This window comes from Eublepharis macularius, chromosome 2 (assembly GCF_028583425.1).
Source record: "Eublepharis macularius isolate TG4126 chromosome 2, MPM_Emac_v1.0, whole genome shotgun sequence".
Lineage (NCBI taxonomy): Eukaryota > Metazoa > Chordata > Lepidosauria > Squamata > Eublepharidae > Eublepharis > Eublepharis macularius.
This window is the reverse complement of record NC_072791.1, coordinates 23040068-23059145: the sequence shown is the minus strand read 5'-3', so window position 1 is coordinate 23059145 and position 19078 is coordinate 23040068. Positions and strand designations below refer to the sequence as shown.

Sequence of the window (19078 nt, the reverse complement as noted above, 5' to 3'; positions counted from 1 at the left end):
AGGATGCAACCAAAACATTCTAGCAAAGGAATTCTAGCAATACTAGCAAAGGAATGTTTTGGTTGCATCCTCCCTCTCCCCCCCAACTGCATCTTCTCTCTCCTCCCCTCCTCCCCCCTCCTCTTCTATATTTGACCAGTTTCTGTACCATGCATCTGACGAAGAGAACTTGATTCTCGAAAGCTTATGCTACAATAAAATTGGTTAGTCTTAAAGGTGCTACTGGCCTCTTTTTGATTTTGCTACTACAGACTAACACGGCTAACTCCTCTGGATCTATTGTAGGAAGGGGATCTCAAATGCTTCACTAATGAGTTAGGGACCATAGACTTGACCGCTATGTTTCCTTGTATATTATCTGTTGCTTGAATATGTTCTCCTATACTACCTGTGCTTCATGTCATCTCTGTCAATCCTAGAATTATGTTCTGTTTCAGCAATTCTTCAACTCTGTATTGGATCCTTGCTAATGCTGCGTCTTTGTAAAATCCTATGACATTGTTGTGGAAATATCCTTGGCACTGTATGGAAATGTCCTCGATATTGATTGTACTAATCTCAAGCTATATAATCCATCTTGAATCTCACTGAGAAAGGGGGACTATAAATGACATAAATAAATACATATATTATCTTCTTGCATCTCACGCAGTGCATGAGAACATGCACATTTGCACCCTATGCTGTCTATCTAGAAACTCCCATTACTGCATACAACTTAGCAGAAGCTTTGTTGAATGGGTACTCTGCTGTTAGTTAGAGCCATGAAGAAGTTAGGGAAGGGATGCTCTGTTATATCATGGCCACAGTAATGGGATTTTCTTCCACGGGAAAGCAAGGACGCTCTCTTTCTTAATTATAATTAGTGTAGATAAGAGATGTATTTGTCATCAAAGATCTTGCTATGTAAATAATGCATGTTGGTGTAGTTAATTTCTGAGATATTATTGTAGTTTAACCAAATTACATTGGCAGTTGTGGTCAGTCTCATGGTTGTGTGGTTTATTTTATTAAAATATTTCTACCCTGTCTTCCTCCTCACCAATGGTGACTCACGGTGGCTTGGAACAAAACGTTAAAACAAGAACACTTCAGATCACCCCGAACACTCACCACAAGATGTTAGTTCCATTCAAAGGCCCACTTACATAACATTGCCTTGCAATTTTTGCAAAACCAGTCAAGGGCACCCCCTTCAATTCCTCTGGGAGGCCATTCTAACAAGAAGTACTTGGCTTGAGCAGTAACTGATCGGATGGATTTGAAGGAGGGCACTGCTAAGAGGAAGCGGCTAATGGATCTGAGATGGTTGGATCATATGTGTTGCATGGTTAGAGCTGCAGTGACTAGAGGTAGCTCCTTTTATTGTTTCTGTGTGTGTTTGTTGTAGGTAGGATAATGGAAAAGCATTGCTACCTGTCTGATACAAAGTATTCGTTTCAGTCCATATTCTTGACTACCACCGGGGCCAGCCAGATGTGCTGAGAAGCACACAGGTTGAGTGGTAGAGAGCAAGCTATCCACTGATGCTTACCCAGTCTTGGTTATCAGATCTCTACTGCTCCCAAGGATAGGCCTGGGATATACCTGTTGTTGCTAATAGGTCTTTCGGCGACTTGGGTCACATAAATTTTACTGATTGTTTTAGAAAACTTAGTTAAAGTATTGTAATGATGTATCCCATAGGTATGTACTGTATGAAGTAATATTCTTTTGCCAGCCTTAAGCCACCTGTCAGCTTCTTTGAATGGTCCAAGTTCTAGCAGAGTAATAGAACTTGGGGACTTTGAACAGCGACTGGTTCATAATTTTTCATGCTCCATGTTTGGTGGATCTTTATCGTGTGTGATTCCCTTCCCAATATTTTTCCCCGGAGGCCGAAATGCTTTAATCTTCCTTTGTAGGGAAAAGGCTCAGCTTCTATCACTTCTAGTTGTACTTTTCTGCACTCTCTAGGTATAATTTAGATTCCTACAAGGAAAAAATTGCAGTTGGGGTAACAACTACATTTTTTCAAATTGTTTTATTAGGTCATTAAGCTCACTTCTCATTTGTAGTTTTGTCATTGATCTGAGATTTCCCCCCACCCCCAGGACAAAGAGTGGTGGTTGTAACTGATCTATACAATCTTAGCATTTCAAAATGTGGGTTGCCACATTGTGGCAACATTATGGTGGTGTTGCAGCGGACTAATGTGCCAATAGTGCTAACACAAGCATTTAACTTTCTTAATGTTTGAGTAAATTGTAGATTTCATCTTTGAGTTGTTTGCATTTTATTTCATGTTTGTTCAAGCCGTCACTGTAGGCAAGCATCAGAGTTGAGTCAGTGTTTGGTTTAGTACAAGCTTGAAAGTAAAAACTGTATCTGCTGCACACTGAACAGATCTTATCCAGATTTCATACACTGACATTCCAATAAAACTAATTTTCTGTAGTCTGTTGGCATTTTTTTTGCTTGCACTAAAATCTCTGATTGGCACCCCTGTTGTCAGTAAGCTTTAGGAACTGACACATTACTCTGTTTTCTCCAGATTTTCATGAGTGTTCTAGCTAAATCACTGTTGGGAAAGGGGTGTGTTCATTACACAATTTGGGGCAAAGATTTAAAAAAATCTGGTTCACATCCAGGAACAGAAGGAAAATGTAAATTTATTGAATGCTGAAATACTTGGCAAAGGGGAAAATCTTTTGTAAGAGATGGAGTGCCAGCGACATCAGCTTCTGATGCTATTTAAGCACAGGTTAAACAGGTAGCAAAAAGCTGAATGGCATATAGGACTGATGAAATGCAAGTGACATCTCCAGAATTACAAAAGAAATTAATCAGGTTGTCTTTCCTTGACATTTGAATCTCCTTTCATTCTGCCGTTACTGGAACCTTTCCAGTGCCTTGGTGTTCTGACTTTGCGGGTGGACATTTGTTATATTCTACTAGAATGGTGCTGAAGGCTGTTTCATACATGACTCTGAGGCAAGCCCTGGTTTCCCAGCAAGGAACAGCAGTCGATCGTAATTCTGTCTGAAGCGTACCTGTGTGATACAGTGCAGATGTATTTGATTGCATTCATACTTCACATTTTAAAGCATAATAGCAGAGAGTCCAGTAGCACCTTTAAGACTAATCAACTTTATTGTAGCATAAACTTTCAAGGATCACAGCTCTGAGCTGTGTTTCTCAAAAGCTTATGCTGCAATAAAGTTGGTTAGTCTTAAAGGTGCTACTGGACTCTGCTATTTTGCAGCTACAGACTAACACGGCTAACTCCTCTGGATTTTAAAGCATGCGTCTTCTGTGTTGCTTTTTTTCAGAATGGGACATATGAAGTGACCTTGAAGGTTATTACTACTATGTTTACAAATGTATATGCTTGAAGTAATTTACATCAACAGGCACATTACTGTCATCTTGTAGTCACTCCACTGGCTTCCTACCAATTTTCAGGCACAGTTTAAGGTACTTCATGACCTGGTTCCTCATATCTGCAAGGCAACTTCTCTCCTTATGCTCTGCCATGGCAGCTTTGCTCATCCGAACAGGGCCTTCTGCAGGTGCCACCTTGCAAATGGACAAAATCAGCAACTGCTCATACACACACACACACACATTCTCAGTTGTGGCTCCTCCTTAAGGAATGGCCTGCCTGATGAGATTAGGAGGGTTCCCACTCTCTTGGCTTTCTGCAGACTGTGCAAAAGAAATTATTAAAGACAGCTTTTTAATACACATAGGATGGCTGTACTGTAAGGAAATTATTCAAAGAGATGCAGTGGTAAAGTGACGGGGACTATAGATTATACTGCTGTATACTGTCTGTTGCTGTATGTTCACACTGGGTAATTTCTGTGCTGTTTAATACACCATATACTCTGTTTCAGCATTGTTTCATGTTATATCATAAACAAGGGGGAAGGGGAGAATATACTTCCTCAAAAGCACTAGTAAACAACAAGGAAAAAGGAAGTATGCCAAAAAGTGTCTCAGTACAATTATGTTATCTGTACCACACTAAGAGTAAATCAATATATCTACAATGAATCTACAATATCTACAGCAAGTCCAATATACATGCACGGAGAGAGAATTAAGTCCCAATACAGTAGAATTCTCTCAAACTTTGCTCATGACGCCAGAAGGTAAACGGTGCCAGATGGGTCCAGAATATAGCTGGTTGGTGGCATCCAAGGTTGCAAGAACAGGTGGCAACGAGCTACACCGGTCTCATTCCTTTCGGCTCGTTTCAGAAAGGGTCCTTCGTCAGGCCACCAATATCTATTTAGTCAGGCGAATTCATATGAGGAGTCAATTATCAATCAGTTTCAAATTCTAAAGTCAGCTACCACCTCATATATTGGACTTGCTGTAGATATTGTAGATTCATTGTAGATATATTGATTTACTCTTAGTGTGGTACAGATAATATAATTGTACTGAGACACTTTTTGGCATACTTCCTTTTTGCTTGTTGTTTACTCATGTTATATCATGGCAAGTTGTGAATTTGGTGATGTTCCCTTATTGAATTGTTTTCTCTTACTGAACTGTTTAGTTATTTTCCCCTGCTCCCTTAGGGCCAAAAAGCGGTGCTGTAGTTTGGATTCACTTTCCCTTCTGGCTGTTGGCTGGCTGTTCTCTACTAAGCAGAGGCCGGAGAAGGCCCTGCTTTTGTTAAAATAAACCTTTCAGTACTTCAGACACGGTGTGCTTATGGAATTATTACACTACAAATTTCACAAATTTCAATTTGTTTTTAAATTTCTGCAGATTTTGAATTTGCAGACTCTGTTGCATTGCATATTAAATGACCACCTATTGATCATATTGACTTACACTGTGTAATCTGCCTTGAGTCTCCGTGAGAAAGGCAGACTGTAGGTAAAAAGGTAGTCCCCTGTGCAAGCACCAAATCATTACTGGCTCATGGGGGACGTTGCATCACGATGTTTCCTTGGCAGTCTTTTTACGGGGTGGTTTGCCATTGCCTTCCCCGTTGCCACTTTACCCCCAGGAAACTGGGTACTCATCTTACTGACTTCAGAAGGATGGAAGGCTTTCTGAACCCGGCTTCCGCCAGGATCGAACTCGAGTCGTGAACGGAGCTTGGGCTGCAGTACTGCAGTTTAACACTCTGCGCCGCAGGGTTGAGAGGCAGACTATAAATAACAAAGAAAATGCCATAAAAACAGTATAAATTATTGATATTGAAAACAATCCAGGGGCATAAAAACAGCATAAAGCAAATATTGAACCGTGTAAAAAAAAATCTATAGAACATTTCTCAGACTTGAAGCAGACTGTAAAGAAATGTTTGATGCCTTAAAAATAGTATGCTAGGTCCCAGACAAGCCTCTGAGTCGGGACATTCCAAAGATGAAGTGCAACCACTGAAATAGTCTTGTCTCCTTGTTGCCATTTGCCTCACCTCTGCAGGCAGGGGCCTACCAAGCAGGTCTTTGAAGTTGCATGTTAACTACTGAGCTAGACAGTATGGAGGGAGGTGGTTATTCACATAACCCAGCCCCAAGCCGATAATGACCTTGAAGGTAAGAACCAGCACTTTGAACTGTGCCTGGAAACAGGCATCCAGTGGATATCTTTGAGCACAGGGATATAATACAATCTCTATACCCAGCCTCTACCAATAGCCTGGCCGAGCCACCATGTTTTAACCAACTGAAGTTTCCAGACAGTTTTCAAAGGCAGCCCATACAGAGTGCTTACAGTAATCTAACCTGGATGTGATCAGAGCATGGATCGCCATGGCCAGAATTACTCTGTCAAGGAATGGCCATAGCTGGCATATCCACAGAAACTGGTCAGAGGTGCTACATGCCCACAACTGTGTGCTAGAATATAGCTGAACATCCCAAACGGCAAATCTAACTCCTTTGGAGAGGGTGCAACTTCTTCCAGGCTAGATTGCCACATTAGTCTTTGACCGGCTTTGTTCTGCACAGCAGTGTCAGGATTGAACTTCTGTTTATTGCCCCTCTTCCACCCCAGTACCTTATTCAGGTTCCCATTAAGGACTTTTACAGACCCACCTGACTTGGTTGATAGAGATAGACCTGAGAGTCATCTGCCTATGGGTGGCATCTCATTCTAGATCTCCGTATGGTTTCTCCAAGTGTTTTCATGTAGATGTTAAAACAGACAAGATGAACTCCTAGAAGGCCCCACAGCACAGATGCCACCAGGCTGAGCAGCAGTCCCTCAGTACTTCCTTTCGGAACTGGCCATTCACATAAGAGCAGAACCACTGAAGTGTGGCGCGCGCGCGCACACACACACACACACACACACACACACCCCAATCCAGACGGTCTCTCTAAAAAGATAGCATGGTTGATGGTACTGAAACTTCAGTGGAGTGATCCACTCCCTATAAGCCACTCCAGTCAACAGTCTAGCTGTAGCATTCTGCACCAACTGAAGTTTCTGAATGCTTTTCAAGGGCAGCCCTACGTAGAGTGCATTGCCGTAATCTAATTAAACGTAACTAGAGAATGCACCACAGTGGCCAGATCTTTTCTGTTCAGTGAAGGCTGCAGCTGGCTAACCAGTCAAAGCTGGTAAAAGGCACCTCTGGCCATAGCTGCCACCTGCTTATCCAGCTGTAGACCTGGGTCCAAAAGCACCCCCAGACCACAAACTTATTCCTTCAAGGGGAGAGCAGTCCCATCCAACATAGTTGACACCTTAAATCTAGATGTCTAAAGACAACATCGTGAAGTGGTTAGTGTCAGAATAGGATCTGAAAGAGCCAGGTTGGAATCCTTATTCTGCTAGGGAAGCTTGCTGGGTACCTTGGGCAAGTCACACCCTCTCAGTCTAACCTACTTCACTGGATTGTTGGGATACAATTGAAGAGAGGAGAATGATGTAAGCCACCTTGGGCCCCTTGGGGAGAAAGATGAGGTATAAATAAGTAAATAAATCCTGAATCATACCATCTTCTCACCAGTAGCACTTGTGGGGGTTTTTTAGAATTAAGCTTCAGTTTATTACCCCTGTAGGCACAGGTTCAGGATTTCTAAACTATCCCTAGGGTTATCTGAAAGTGTGAGAAAGAGCTGAGTGTCAGTTGCATATGGCTGATAACACAGCCCACATTTCCAGGTGACTTCACCCATCGGTTTTTTGTAGAAGTTAAAGAGCACAGGGGACAAGCTGGAGTCTTTCAGGACCCCACAGGCCAAAGAGGCAGTACCCCAGTACCACCTTCTGGAACCTGGCTTCCAGGTAGGACCAGAACCACAGCAAAAGGGTGCCTCCAATCAGACCCTTTCCAATCTGGATTCAAACCAGTGCATGGGACAGAGACAGCACTAGTAGCATTAGTGGATGATCGGCTAAATATAGACAAAGGCCATGCCTCCTTATTGCCCCTCTTGGATCTGTCTGCAGCCTTTGACACAGTAGGCATGCCATCCTGTTGAGGTATCTACAGACAGAAGTGGGCATCAAAAGATGTGCCTTGAACTGGTTTAAATCATTTCTCATGGAACAGACTCAAAGGGTTGCTGTACCTATCTCCAGAATGGGAGCTGTCCTGTGGGATTCTTGGATTGCTGCCTGACAGCTGTAGTGAAGTGGCTAAAAATGAACAAATTGAAATTGAACCCAGACAAGATAGAAGTGATGCTTGTTAGGAAAGCAGAGCTGTTGTAGGACATCGCACTTCCCACTTTCGATGGAGTTCTTCTGACCCTTGCAGACGCTGTTAAGAGCCATGGGGTTATATTGGATCCAGTGCCTCTACTAGACAAACAAGTTAAGGCAGCTGCAAAAAACACCTTTTACAACCTCACTCTAGCCTGGAAGATGACTTCTTCCCTCAACATGGCCGACCTGGGCACCTGGATCCATGCTATGGTAACATCAAGACTTGACTATTGTAATGCACCAAACGTGGGTCTCCCATCCAAATTAACTAGGAGACTCCAATTGGTGCAAAACGCTGCAGTGTGACTGCTATCAGGAGTGAGCAGGAGCATGAATATCATCCCCATTTTGCAGTCACTCCATTGGCTACCTATCAGCTGCCCTGCTCAGTTCAAGGTATTGGTATCACTTACAAAGCTCTTCACGGCCTTGGCCTGGCATACCTATGGGACCGCCTCCCTCCCTGTGTTCCTCCACGGCAGCTTCGCTCATCTGAACAGGGTCTCCTACAGGTGCCACCCTGCACATGGGCGAAATCAATAGCAGCTCGTACACAGGCTTCCTTGGTGGTAGCCCCTACCCTGTGGAACAGCCTGGCTGAGGAGGTCAGGAGAGTTCCCACTTTCCTAGCTTTCCACAAATGATGCAAAACCAAATTATTCAAAAAGGCTTTTGTATTGTAGAGAGGGGCTCACAGATGCTTCGCTAATGAGTTAAGGACCATAGACATCACCACTATGTTGCTTTACATACTACCTGTTGTCTTAAATATGTGCTCCCATGAGCTCCTTGTGCTTCATGTGGTCTAATGTTGGCCCTAGAATTGCTTACGTTCTGTTTCAGGATTTCTTCGACTCTGTATTGGATTCTTACTAATACCATGTCTTTATAAACTTGTGTTTATTTACCCAATGGCATTGTTTATGGAAATGTCTTTGAAATTGACTGTACTAATCTCAGACTGTGTAATCTGCCCTAAGTCTCAGTGAGAAAGGTATAATATAAACAAACAAACACAAAATATCTAGAAAGGATTCCATGATGATTACCATGGGGGGTGGTATTTAAATGTGCTCAAGTTTAATAGAACTTTTGCTCCTGAACTTTTGGAGGTCACAGGTGGGAATGCATGAATCTCTCTTTCTAGGGGAGCAGCTATGGCTCAGTGTTAGACCCTCTGCTTTGCATGCACACTGACCCATTTTTTAATCCCTGACATCTTTCAGACCTCCACCTGAGACTGCAGCAAGCTGTTGCCCGTCAAAGCAGACCCTAACTTTAAGCAAACCAATGGTCTGACTCAGTGTAAGGCAACTTCTTGTGTTTGGGAAGAACTGGAGGTTTTTTAAAAAAAAAATTAGCTTAGCAAAAGCTACAACAAAAATAATATGGCGCTCATGTGCACAACTTGCAAATCTGGCATGAATTCATTACCCAAAAGGAAAAGGGAAACATTAAGTATTTCTACTGAATAATTCTGCAGTAGAAAATGACACCGCACATATTTGTGGGCCTCTGCTGCTGAATGCGTTTACATGCTCTTTGAAAAAAATCCTTGTACTCTTTAGTAAAACAAATGCAAGTGAAAGTGTCCTGTCTCTCCCTTTCATGATAGACTTGTTCACTCCAAAGGCTTATTGCCTGTATTTTCAAACAGTTTTCTAGGCATTCATTTACTAATGATGAATGGAGGTACGAGAGAGCTGATAAATGTACAAGCTTAATGCACGGTGACAGCCGCACAGAAAGCTCTTTTCATTTGCAGCTTTTTTGAGTCATTTTTAAGTTGGCGAGGTTAGCCAATCAGCTCTCCCCTCTCTGCTGACATCATTAACTAGCCAGTTCCCTCCAGCTGCAGAGAGCTTCAGTTTCTTTCTTTTTTTTTAAACTAAAATGGAGGCTGGTTTCTTGCCTTAAGGAGTACACTGCTTTCCCTGCTGAAGCATAGATGTTGACATGTAATAAAACGAGCAGCAGAATGGTAGTGGACGCAGCCAATTCGAATGGGCCATTCCAGCCCGTGGCCCTTCTACATATTCGAGGTGAGTTATTTGTGTTCTGAATGAATTGTAGTGGCTCTCTAATAAAGAGCTATTGTGGTTCTCGAATAAGGAAAGCAGGAAGTCCTTTGTAGCAGAATCCATTTTTGTTCTGATGCAGATTTATCAGAGTTTAGAGATGTAGATACTGGAGTTGCATTGAATCTTAAGCTTTAAGAATCACAAGGCTCTGCTTGCATCGTTTAAACAGGTTTTGCTGCTTTCTGCCTTAATGCTCCCATCCCCCCTCCCTTTCAAGCTGTGCTGATGTCAAAGGATATGAAGTCACTACCCCAGAAAGGTGTTGTGTGGGGTGGGGGAGGTGGAGGGGGAAGAGAGGCAGGGCACTTAAGTTTCATTGCAGTTCTTTGTAGCATTAACAGCGCAATAAAGGATTTTGTGTACATAAGTGAGGGCTTCTTTGTAGTTGTTGCTTAGCTTATAATCAAACGGGAAAGTGATTGTGAAAGGTAGCTTCCACAATCAAATGGAAGATAATCACTATATATTTAGAAAGCATTTAAAGGGATGCGCTGGGGGGGGGGGAGGCCCTAACATTCTGAATTCTAAACAGTTTTATACTGCTGTCTGTTAATAGAGAGACGGGGTACATATTGCTGTTTAGGAGCTATAGGAAGCTGTATTTGAAATGTCTAGCAGTGTCTCTTAAACTTTCTTTTTTTCTGTTTCAAGCACGTGTAAGATTATTGGCAAATATCTTTGAACAATTCACTTATCAGAGACAGCTATGGTTCCCTTTGAACCTTTAATCCAAGCACCTTCCTCACAAGTATATTTTAAGACGTCTTTCCTTTCTTCTCTACTTATACTAATATCATGCTGGAATCATAAACAGGCATTTTCCCATCCTCACCCTAGCTATATTCTTGGTACATTGGTAGAAGACTTAAAACAACTGGATTTAAGTTATACTATGGAAACGTGCTGAATAGAATTTGATAAGGAGTGATCTTTTTAATTCTGAATTTAAAATGTTAATGAAAACTACCTTTCCTGGATTCTGGTTTTCAGACTTTCATTCTAGCTATTATATTTTTGCAAATTTCTAGAAAAAAAATGTTCTACAATTTATTCAAAATATACAATCTATATGTAGACAAGTTAGATGCTACTTTTAAACACCTTTTGGGGTGCTTAATTGTTCTGCAGGGCTTACCATTCACCTCTTTTAACCAAGTTTTACTCGGGAGTTAAGGTTGGGCATATGTATACTTCTTCCATTACTGTCTTCTCAAACACTGAATTGTTTGCATGTGCATCATGCATAATTCCCCCTTAATTGTGTCATACCAAAATATGCAGATTCACTACTTAACAAATGGAGGAACAGTTTTTACATGATATTAAAACAGAGTGTGTTGAATGACTGAAATTGTGGGCATAGTCAGTCACTTTCTATATAACCTTTCCCTACTCTATACAAATACGTGAACTGTTCAAAAATTTTGTAGGTTATTTTTCTCTTGATATAGCCCCTCACATACATCTAATAACCCCAGATACTGTTAATTTACTGGTGCTTATCCCAAATCTATCAGTGGGGAAATTTGAACTGAAGCACGTTTTTCTATTCCGGTGTTGGCCACCCATTCCTTACCCGTGCCCATATACAGTGGTTGTTAGCTTATTTCAGGTTACCAGTAGTTTGAATCAAGACTGCTTTCATTTGCTTGGTTCCATGATTTGGTGAATAAAGCTGCTCGCAGTGCACATTTAGCCAGCTGTTGAAAACTTCATGGACTTGGCCTAAAGAAAGAAATAGCTGCGTGTTTTGATTCCTGAGTTTATTCCTACACTTGTGGGGCTAGTTCCTAAAATAAATACAGTGATAAAAAATCTTGGTGTTGGAAGTGTATTGCCAGCCTGAGTTGTTATCATCCAAAGCAAGACTTTCCTTATCATTTTTATAGTGCATTTTACTATACCAGGCATTGTACCAGGAAAAAATTGCCTCCCTGAAATCTTTTCATTGACAAACTGCCCTGTTTGTTTTGTGTATGGAATAATAGAGAGAATACTCTGCTCACAGAAATATTGGGATTATTTTATTTAAAACATTCTGTGCCACCTCCTCACCCAAATAGGGTCCCGAAGGCAGTGAACATTGGAACATTAAACATTTGAACAAAGCAACATTTAAAAATAATACATAAGATAATTTAGTAAAAGTATATAACACGTAAACACACAACACCAGAGGAGGGCCAATAATTATGATGAAAAGAACTTTGCAGTTGGTTTTGAAAGAACTTAAGGCCTATGCAACTACTATGCCCCTCTTTCTTTCATGCTTAAATTACTGAAAGCTGTATTTCTTCTAGCAAAAATGCCTGTGAGTAGATGGCTTCTGTGTTGTAAAAGCATCATGAGGGTGCAGTGGATCTCTGCAGGAGCGTTGCACCCTCTGTGGAATCCTAATCAGTGAGGCCAAAGTCAGAGATCAAAGCCAGAGATCAAAACCGTTTTTACTTTCAATAAGAGATAGTCCTCAAGTCCCAACAGTTTTGTTTCTCCCAGAAGAGTGACTGGTGATGATGACCATTCACTCTCTTAGAGGAAGTAGAGAGGAATATTTGGAGAAGCAAGTGGTATAGAAGTTGAGTGGGATTCTCGTCCCAGGTGATCCCAGCTACTGGGAATCATGCCTGCTTTTGATGGAACAAATGGTAAGACACACACACACACACCACACCACTCCTCTCTAATCACCCCATGTAGAATTTTAGTTGGATTCTGATTTCTCTCTAGATGGTGTGTTACATAATTGTCTTGCGCTTTCAAATTGTTTTTAGAGCATTATTTAAACCAAACATTAGAAATTACTATATACAAAGACATTGGTTCTCAAACTGTGGGACAGGACTTAAAAGTGGGTTGCAGCTCTCTGGAAAGTTGAGTCATGAGGCAAGGAGGAAGAACAAGATCAGCTAGGAGAGGAGGCTCAGTGGCAATTTTGGCTTTGTTGGTTTGGTACATGTTTTTATACAGCTCTTCCTCAGAGGAGCTCAGAGAAGTATATATCATGCTCCCTTCCTCCATTTTATCCTCACAACAACCCATTGATGTAGGGTCGGTTGAGACAGTGACTGGCCCAAAGTCACCCACAAAGCTTCATGGAAGAGGGGGGGGGGGATTTGAACTTTGGTCTGCTGGATTCTAGTCCAGCACTAACTGCTGTACAGTGTGCAAAATCATAACATTGCCTCTTTCTCAGTAATTTTATAAATAAATACTAAACATGAAAAATAAAATGTAAGCTTGTCCATTGTTAACTGATGTGAGAGTCCAATTTTTTAATGTTGTGGAAGGGCCAAGTAGTTTAAAATTACTTTGCAGAAAGTATAAGAAGTTTAAACGTGGGGCCCCCAGGAACAAATGAGAGCTGTTGTACTAAAGTTAAGAAGTGCTGCATAAATAGGCACTTCAGTTGCTAGGTTTATTTTTGCAAGAGAATTATGCAAATCAGGCATGTGTATACTAATTGAGCATTCATAACAAGTTGTGATCCATGAATATTTCTTTAGGAAAATAACTATGAAGCACAAATTGAACCATGATTCCAAGTTGGGTACTTTGAACAAGAATCTTGGAGGGAACGGCAGAGGGCCCATGTTTGGTTTACAAAGCTTATTGTTGAGTTAGGGCACTGCAGTGTTGTCATAAATAGAAGTCTCTCTTCATGTTAAATTTTTAGTACATACCAACGAGCTTGCTGACACAAACACAGTCATAATGACAAACATTAATATAAAAATGTTATAGGGTTCAAGGTATATCGTTTTGTTGTAATCCTTACAAACATCTCATGAAGACTGAACAGTTGTTCCTACATATAAGATGGGTGAGAGAGTAAGTGGATAAGAGAACAGCTTCCCTAGTCATTTCATGGCAGACAACTGTGGCCAAATGCCTAAAAGGAAACAAATTGAAATTGAATCCAGACAAGACAGAATTGAAGAATTACTTCAGTCCAAGCCCATTGAAATCAGTGGGCTTAGACTGGAGTAACTCTTCTTATGATTGCACTGTAAGAGCCTGGGGGTTATACTAGATCCAGCATTGCTGCTAGAGAAGCAAGTAAGTGCAGCTGCAAAGAAGGCCTCCCGACTTAGACTAGACTGGAAGATAGCCCCCTATCTTGACACAGCCAGTCTGGCCACTTGGATCCATGCCATGGTAAGGTCAGGACTAGACTACTATAATGCACTCTACATAGATCTCTCCTCAGAGTCGATTTGAAGACTGCAGCTGGTACAAAACACCACAGCTCGGTTATCATCAGGTGCTTGGTAGAGCATGCATATTATTCCTATTCCACATTCATTCCATTAGCTACGCATCAGTTACTGGACTCAATTCAAGATTTTGAGTATCACAAACAAAGCCCTTCCTAGCCTTGGCCTCTCATGTCCTTAGGACCACCTCTCTCCCTATACTCCGCCAAGACTGCTTTAGCCATCTGAACTGGGCCTACTGCGGATATCACTTTGCAGTTGGGCTAAATCAGCTGCCTGTACATGCACATCTTCTGTGGGGGCTCCCACCTTATGGACTGGCCTGCATGAAGAGGTCAGGAAAGCTCCCACTCTCCTGGCTTCCTGCAAACTATGCAAAACTGAATTATTTAAGAGGGCTTTTTAACTTGGGTAATAGGGCTGTGCTGTAAGAAATGGCTCAGAGGGAACCTTTGTTAAAGGAACAGGGACTGGGTACTGTGTGACGTATATATGCTCCTACTAGGTAGTTTCAGCATCGTTAAATATGTCATGCTCAATGACTTGTGCTTTGTTTCAGTAATGCCTCATTTCTGTATTTGATTTGTTTTCAGATTTCTGCAACCGATACCCTATTGTATTGTCCATTGAGTTTCCTAAATGTTGATTTATTGACTTGCACTGTGTAATCTCCCTTGAGTCTCAGTGAGAACAGTGGACAATAAACATATTCAGACAGTTTATAAACCTAATTTTGTTTTAAGCCTTGATTTAGTAAGATGCTGAATTTATTATTTCCCAACAAATTATGATTGCAGTGGGTACTAAGCTGTTTAGTATCTGATTTTTAAACTGCAGCATCTTGCAATTTCTGAGTACAGAAATCCCAGTTTGTTCAGTTGGACTCTAAACTGTGGTTTGTACTGTGACATCTGAATGCTGAAATTCCAGTTCAGTAGCACTGCCCCTCCTAGCTTCCTGTATTCTGACAGAAAATCTTGCTGTTCTAGCTGCATTTGGCTAACAGTGGCACTTTCGAAGGACCCTCTGTTTTCTGTGTCACCCACCCACCCACCCACCCACTCACACACACACACACACACACACACACACACACACACACACACACACACACACGTGATAACTCTACAAAGTACTGTACTTCAGAAACTTCAGCCTCTCAGGGGGGAATTTAAAGGGCATATCATTTTTCCAAATAACTAAAATGGAGAGGAGAACTGTAGAAGATCTACTTTGTATTAAGGTACAGTGCAGCTTAGAAGACACAGTGGAGTGACTGAACAGAAAGGTGAGGTATTGGCTGGATGTCCTCAAGAAAGAATGGCAGGGTGAGGACTGTAAAGCATTTATTTAGTTTCAGAGTAAAATGCAGAAATTCAGCCAGGAAAGAAGAGGAGGCTTGACTTGCCCTTCTTCCTGGTTTGTCTCATGTGTATTGTGGCCAAAGAATAACAATTGGGCTGCATATATAACAACAACAACATTCGATTTATATACCGCCCTTCAGGACAACTTAATGCCCACTCAGAGCGGTTTACAAAGTGTTATTATGATGAGACTTTCTCAGCAGCCTGGCAATGCAAAGGAGCTTCGCATTGCATCCCGAGGATTCGCTTTGAAAGCAGCTGACTGCCTGGGATTTACAGACTATGGTCTGATATGTATGTCTGGCAGACAGATGAAGGTTTGTGCAGCCACTGGTATATCAGTTTATTTTGACATCTGGATGCTGCAGCCACTTCACTACCCAGCACTTTCAATTAATTATTCAGTGAGTGCTTTTCCAATGTCTGATGTCCACCAATATATGCATTTCTACCCTTGCTGTTGTCCCTGTGAAGCTACTCCAGTTGTTTGTCTTGGCTTTTTAAGGGGCTACTCTTTCCAGCCAGAGCATAGTGCATGAAATATACATTGCATGCATTTCCTCTGTTGGCCATAGCACTGCCCAAAGATGGCAAGTTGGGGGTAGCTTGTCTGCTGTTGGTTAATTACTTGTACATAATGTTACTCAGCTAGAGATGTTTGGTGATTAGCTCAAGCTAAGACACCATGGCTCCGGAACTTTACACAAAGCCACTCCGTTTAGCAAATCAACAATAACTGTAGTGTGCTGAAGAAAACTAGTACTGACCTCATTTAGGGCCTGCGTTCTGGACAGCATTCCAAAAGGTACCTCCCCAAAGCTGGAACGAGCATATTCTGATACTGACAAAACTAGGCAAGACTTTTCAGTCATAGTATGCTGGCTGATCTCAGAGTTCTCAAATATTCATTGGCTTAAAAGACCTAGCAAATCTCTTTACTATGTAGAGATGTTCACTAGATGACTGTTGTATACTCTGGACACTGTATACTGTGGTCAGAAAAATACTTTGAAGTTGGGAAGATCACTACAAATCCAGTATATCAGTTTGGTCCTGTGATAGTAAAAATGTCGTACTACCCCTGCAAATGTTCCACAGACTCATCTGTTCACTGATGGGCATTTCTTCTATTAAAGGGAAGAGAACCATGTCTGCAGAAAACATATACAAAAGGTGGGTGAAGTTGTATGGGGAAATTGGTGGAGATTAAACTTTCCTGGTTTTTGTGATTGGCCGCTAGATTGGTCCTTTTCACAGATAGGTTGTCTTGGTCTTTCGTTAGTTGAACACACATCTGACTTTCCCCCTAAGAATATGGTCATTCATTAATGGGGCTCATGAACGTCTCCAGAATCTTGTCATTCCAATTACTTCTGCTACTCAGTCCAGCGTGACAGCATTTGAGAAATGTTTTGGGAACTGGGTCAAGAAATCTGTGTTGCTTTGGACAATTCAGTTACTTTTCTGCTGTTTTATGCCAATTTATTTGGTCTCATGCTATTTTTGGTTTAGCTCCCACTCATCTCTGGACTGTTGTCAACCAGAGATAAAGTTCCTTGGGATCATGTACAGATGTACAGATGTTTGCTGCACGCAGTTCTTTCTTTACAGAATGATTTTGGAAGGGACTTAATGAAAGAGGCAGAACCAGAAATGGTACAGGGTCCCAGAACCTGTTGTCAAGCCCACTTCATCAGGCTGGGATTAATTTCCCAAGTACCACGTTCCAGGCAGGAGTCCGTCACTACTGAAGGCTTCTTGCATCACATACCAATACTGCCTTAGGGAAAACAGAAACTGTGTTCAGTTCCACTGTTGCTCAGGATTATGCTACATGTTCAAGTCATCAGGTGTAAATTTCTCTCTTGACACTACAAGGCAATTATGATTTTGCATTTCTGTACTTCGGCGAATCGTTCCAGATCTAAATTTCATGTTCTAGACCTTTGTTTTAATTTGTCTGTGGTTTTGGGTGGGTGGGTGTGTTCCATTTTCTCACATTGGAACCAGTTGAAATGCTTCAGTTTGTTCCATAAAATAGCTATAATCTACAAAGAGTTTTCACTCACATGAATTGCCCAAAGTTTTCTATGCCATGTAAGCTGTATGTGGTGAGAGAAACTCATGGCCGCTACTCTGAGTATCTGATATACAGAAGCCTTTGAAACAGACTCCCTCACAGTTGCCATGATCTGCAAATTTGTCCTGAACAGAAGCGTCCTGATTTAATACGTTTTGATAACATGAAGAAAACAATGCCTATTTACTTTCTAGCTGCATTTTGCCCACACTTATTGTTGAATTGAAGATTAGGATTTCACACTAAAAACTTCTATGACTTTAGTAAAGATGTAGTAAAATCAATAATAACCTGCAGATTCTATCCTTGAAGAATTAAGAGAACAAATCTGCAGCAGAAATGGCCATGTAGCATTCTGAAGCAAAATCCTGGTTTGAATAAAGTTGAGGCCAAGCTGTATCTTACTGAATGAGTAAATCCGAAATTTATTTTCCATTTTGTTGAATTAGCCAGACACTGATGCATCATAATTACACCACTTGTTCTATGAAGTTGAAGATATATTTGTTCAACTTTTTTCTTTCTATCTCCCCCCACCCCAAATAAAAATGGTGTTTACTGGTACCAGCCTGGGTAACTAATTTACTTAGAGAAGGCTTCTTCTCTGTCCATTGTTACTTGAATGGCATTTATTCTACAAATGAGATTTCTTGTTTGTAGTCACATCTGGAGGTTACTTGTGGAGTTCTAGGAAACCCCCCCCCTTCTCATTTGAATCTGTTCCCAGGGATATAACGTGTGGTTTAAAGCTGTTCCAAAAGAGTCCATGTTAGCTGACTATGGCTCTGTGGGAAAAGAATACATCATTCCAACTAGTATTTGGAGAAGGTAGCTAAGGGTGTCTTCATGTTTTATGCACATTTCCCAGTTAATCTTTTTCCTGAGAAAGTATATTGTAACAAATAAGCAATGAGATGCCTCTTCCTCCTCAGCCAAGTAGGTTGTGACACTACCATGTTTGTTGGCTTCTCAGTCAGACCAGAAGGTAGGGAAGGATATTCTCTCAGGTGTTTATGTGTTATGCAGTCTATGAAGGTTCTAGCAGATTGATCTATGTATTGTCTGAAGGGGAGAGAAGATGTCAGTTGTTCAGTTGCATGTATGTTTTCTTAAAGCTCCTTTTAGTCAGGGTTCGAAGCTGATAATGGCATTTTGACTATAGCTTTGATCAGTTGTTTCAAAATAGGTGAGAAACATTGTAATTCATAGGTTCTGTTTGAACTTTATGGGGTCTCTCCGATAATCTTTGATGAGAATGTAGAGATTCTGCAAGATTGTTCTTCAGAGGGTCTGTTCTTGAGGGCTTCATAGAAGACCATTCACCATCTTGAGATCTCTGGGATATTGAATTAGTATCTTCCTATTTTATAGGCATTTTCAGTCAAAGCCAAAATACCCACTGGCCCCTAAAGCATATCTTTTCACAGACTGTCATATACTGTTGGTAGTTTACAAAAAAGAAACAAATATAAATAAAAGGTTCACAACACAGGGGAACAGTTTCTCTTCAGAAGTGCATATTCTCTAGCAACCCTATTTTTTATGCACATTTGGAACCAACATAGACTTCAGTATCTTATTGTGTTAATATCACTGGTGCTGGGCCCTTTGTTTTGAGTTTTCCACTCTTAGTGGTTTTTATAAGACTTGATTTAGTGACCTTCTATGACA

The 19078-nt window shown here is 41.2% G+C and overlaps 1 protein-coding gene across 8 annotated transcripts in view; it reads left to right on the top strand.

Moving 5' to 3' along the window:
• PPP2R5C (protein phosphatase 2 regulatory subunit B'gamma) overlaps window positions 1-19078 on the top strand; it is an 87479-nt gene that overhangs the window by 22633 nt on the left and 45768 nt on the right. For 2 of the 8 annotated variants that reach the window (XM_054970683.1, XM_054970682.1), the window contains exon 1: window positions 9567-9707. The exons of the other annotated variants lie outside the window; for them this stretch is intronic. In XM_054970683.1, coding sequence (XP_054826658.1) covers window positions 9614-9707 — 94 coding nt within the window. In that variant the 5' untranslated portion in view covers window positions 9567-9613. Of the gene's footprint in view, window positions 1-9566; window positions 9708-19078 lie in introns of those variants that run through there. 8 annotated transcript variants of the gene reach the window in all.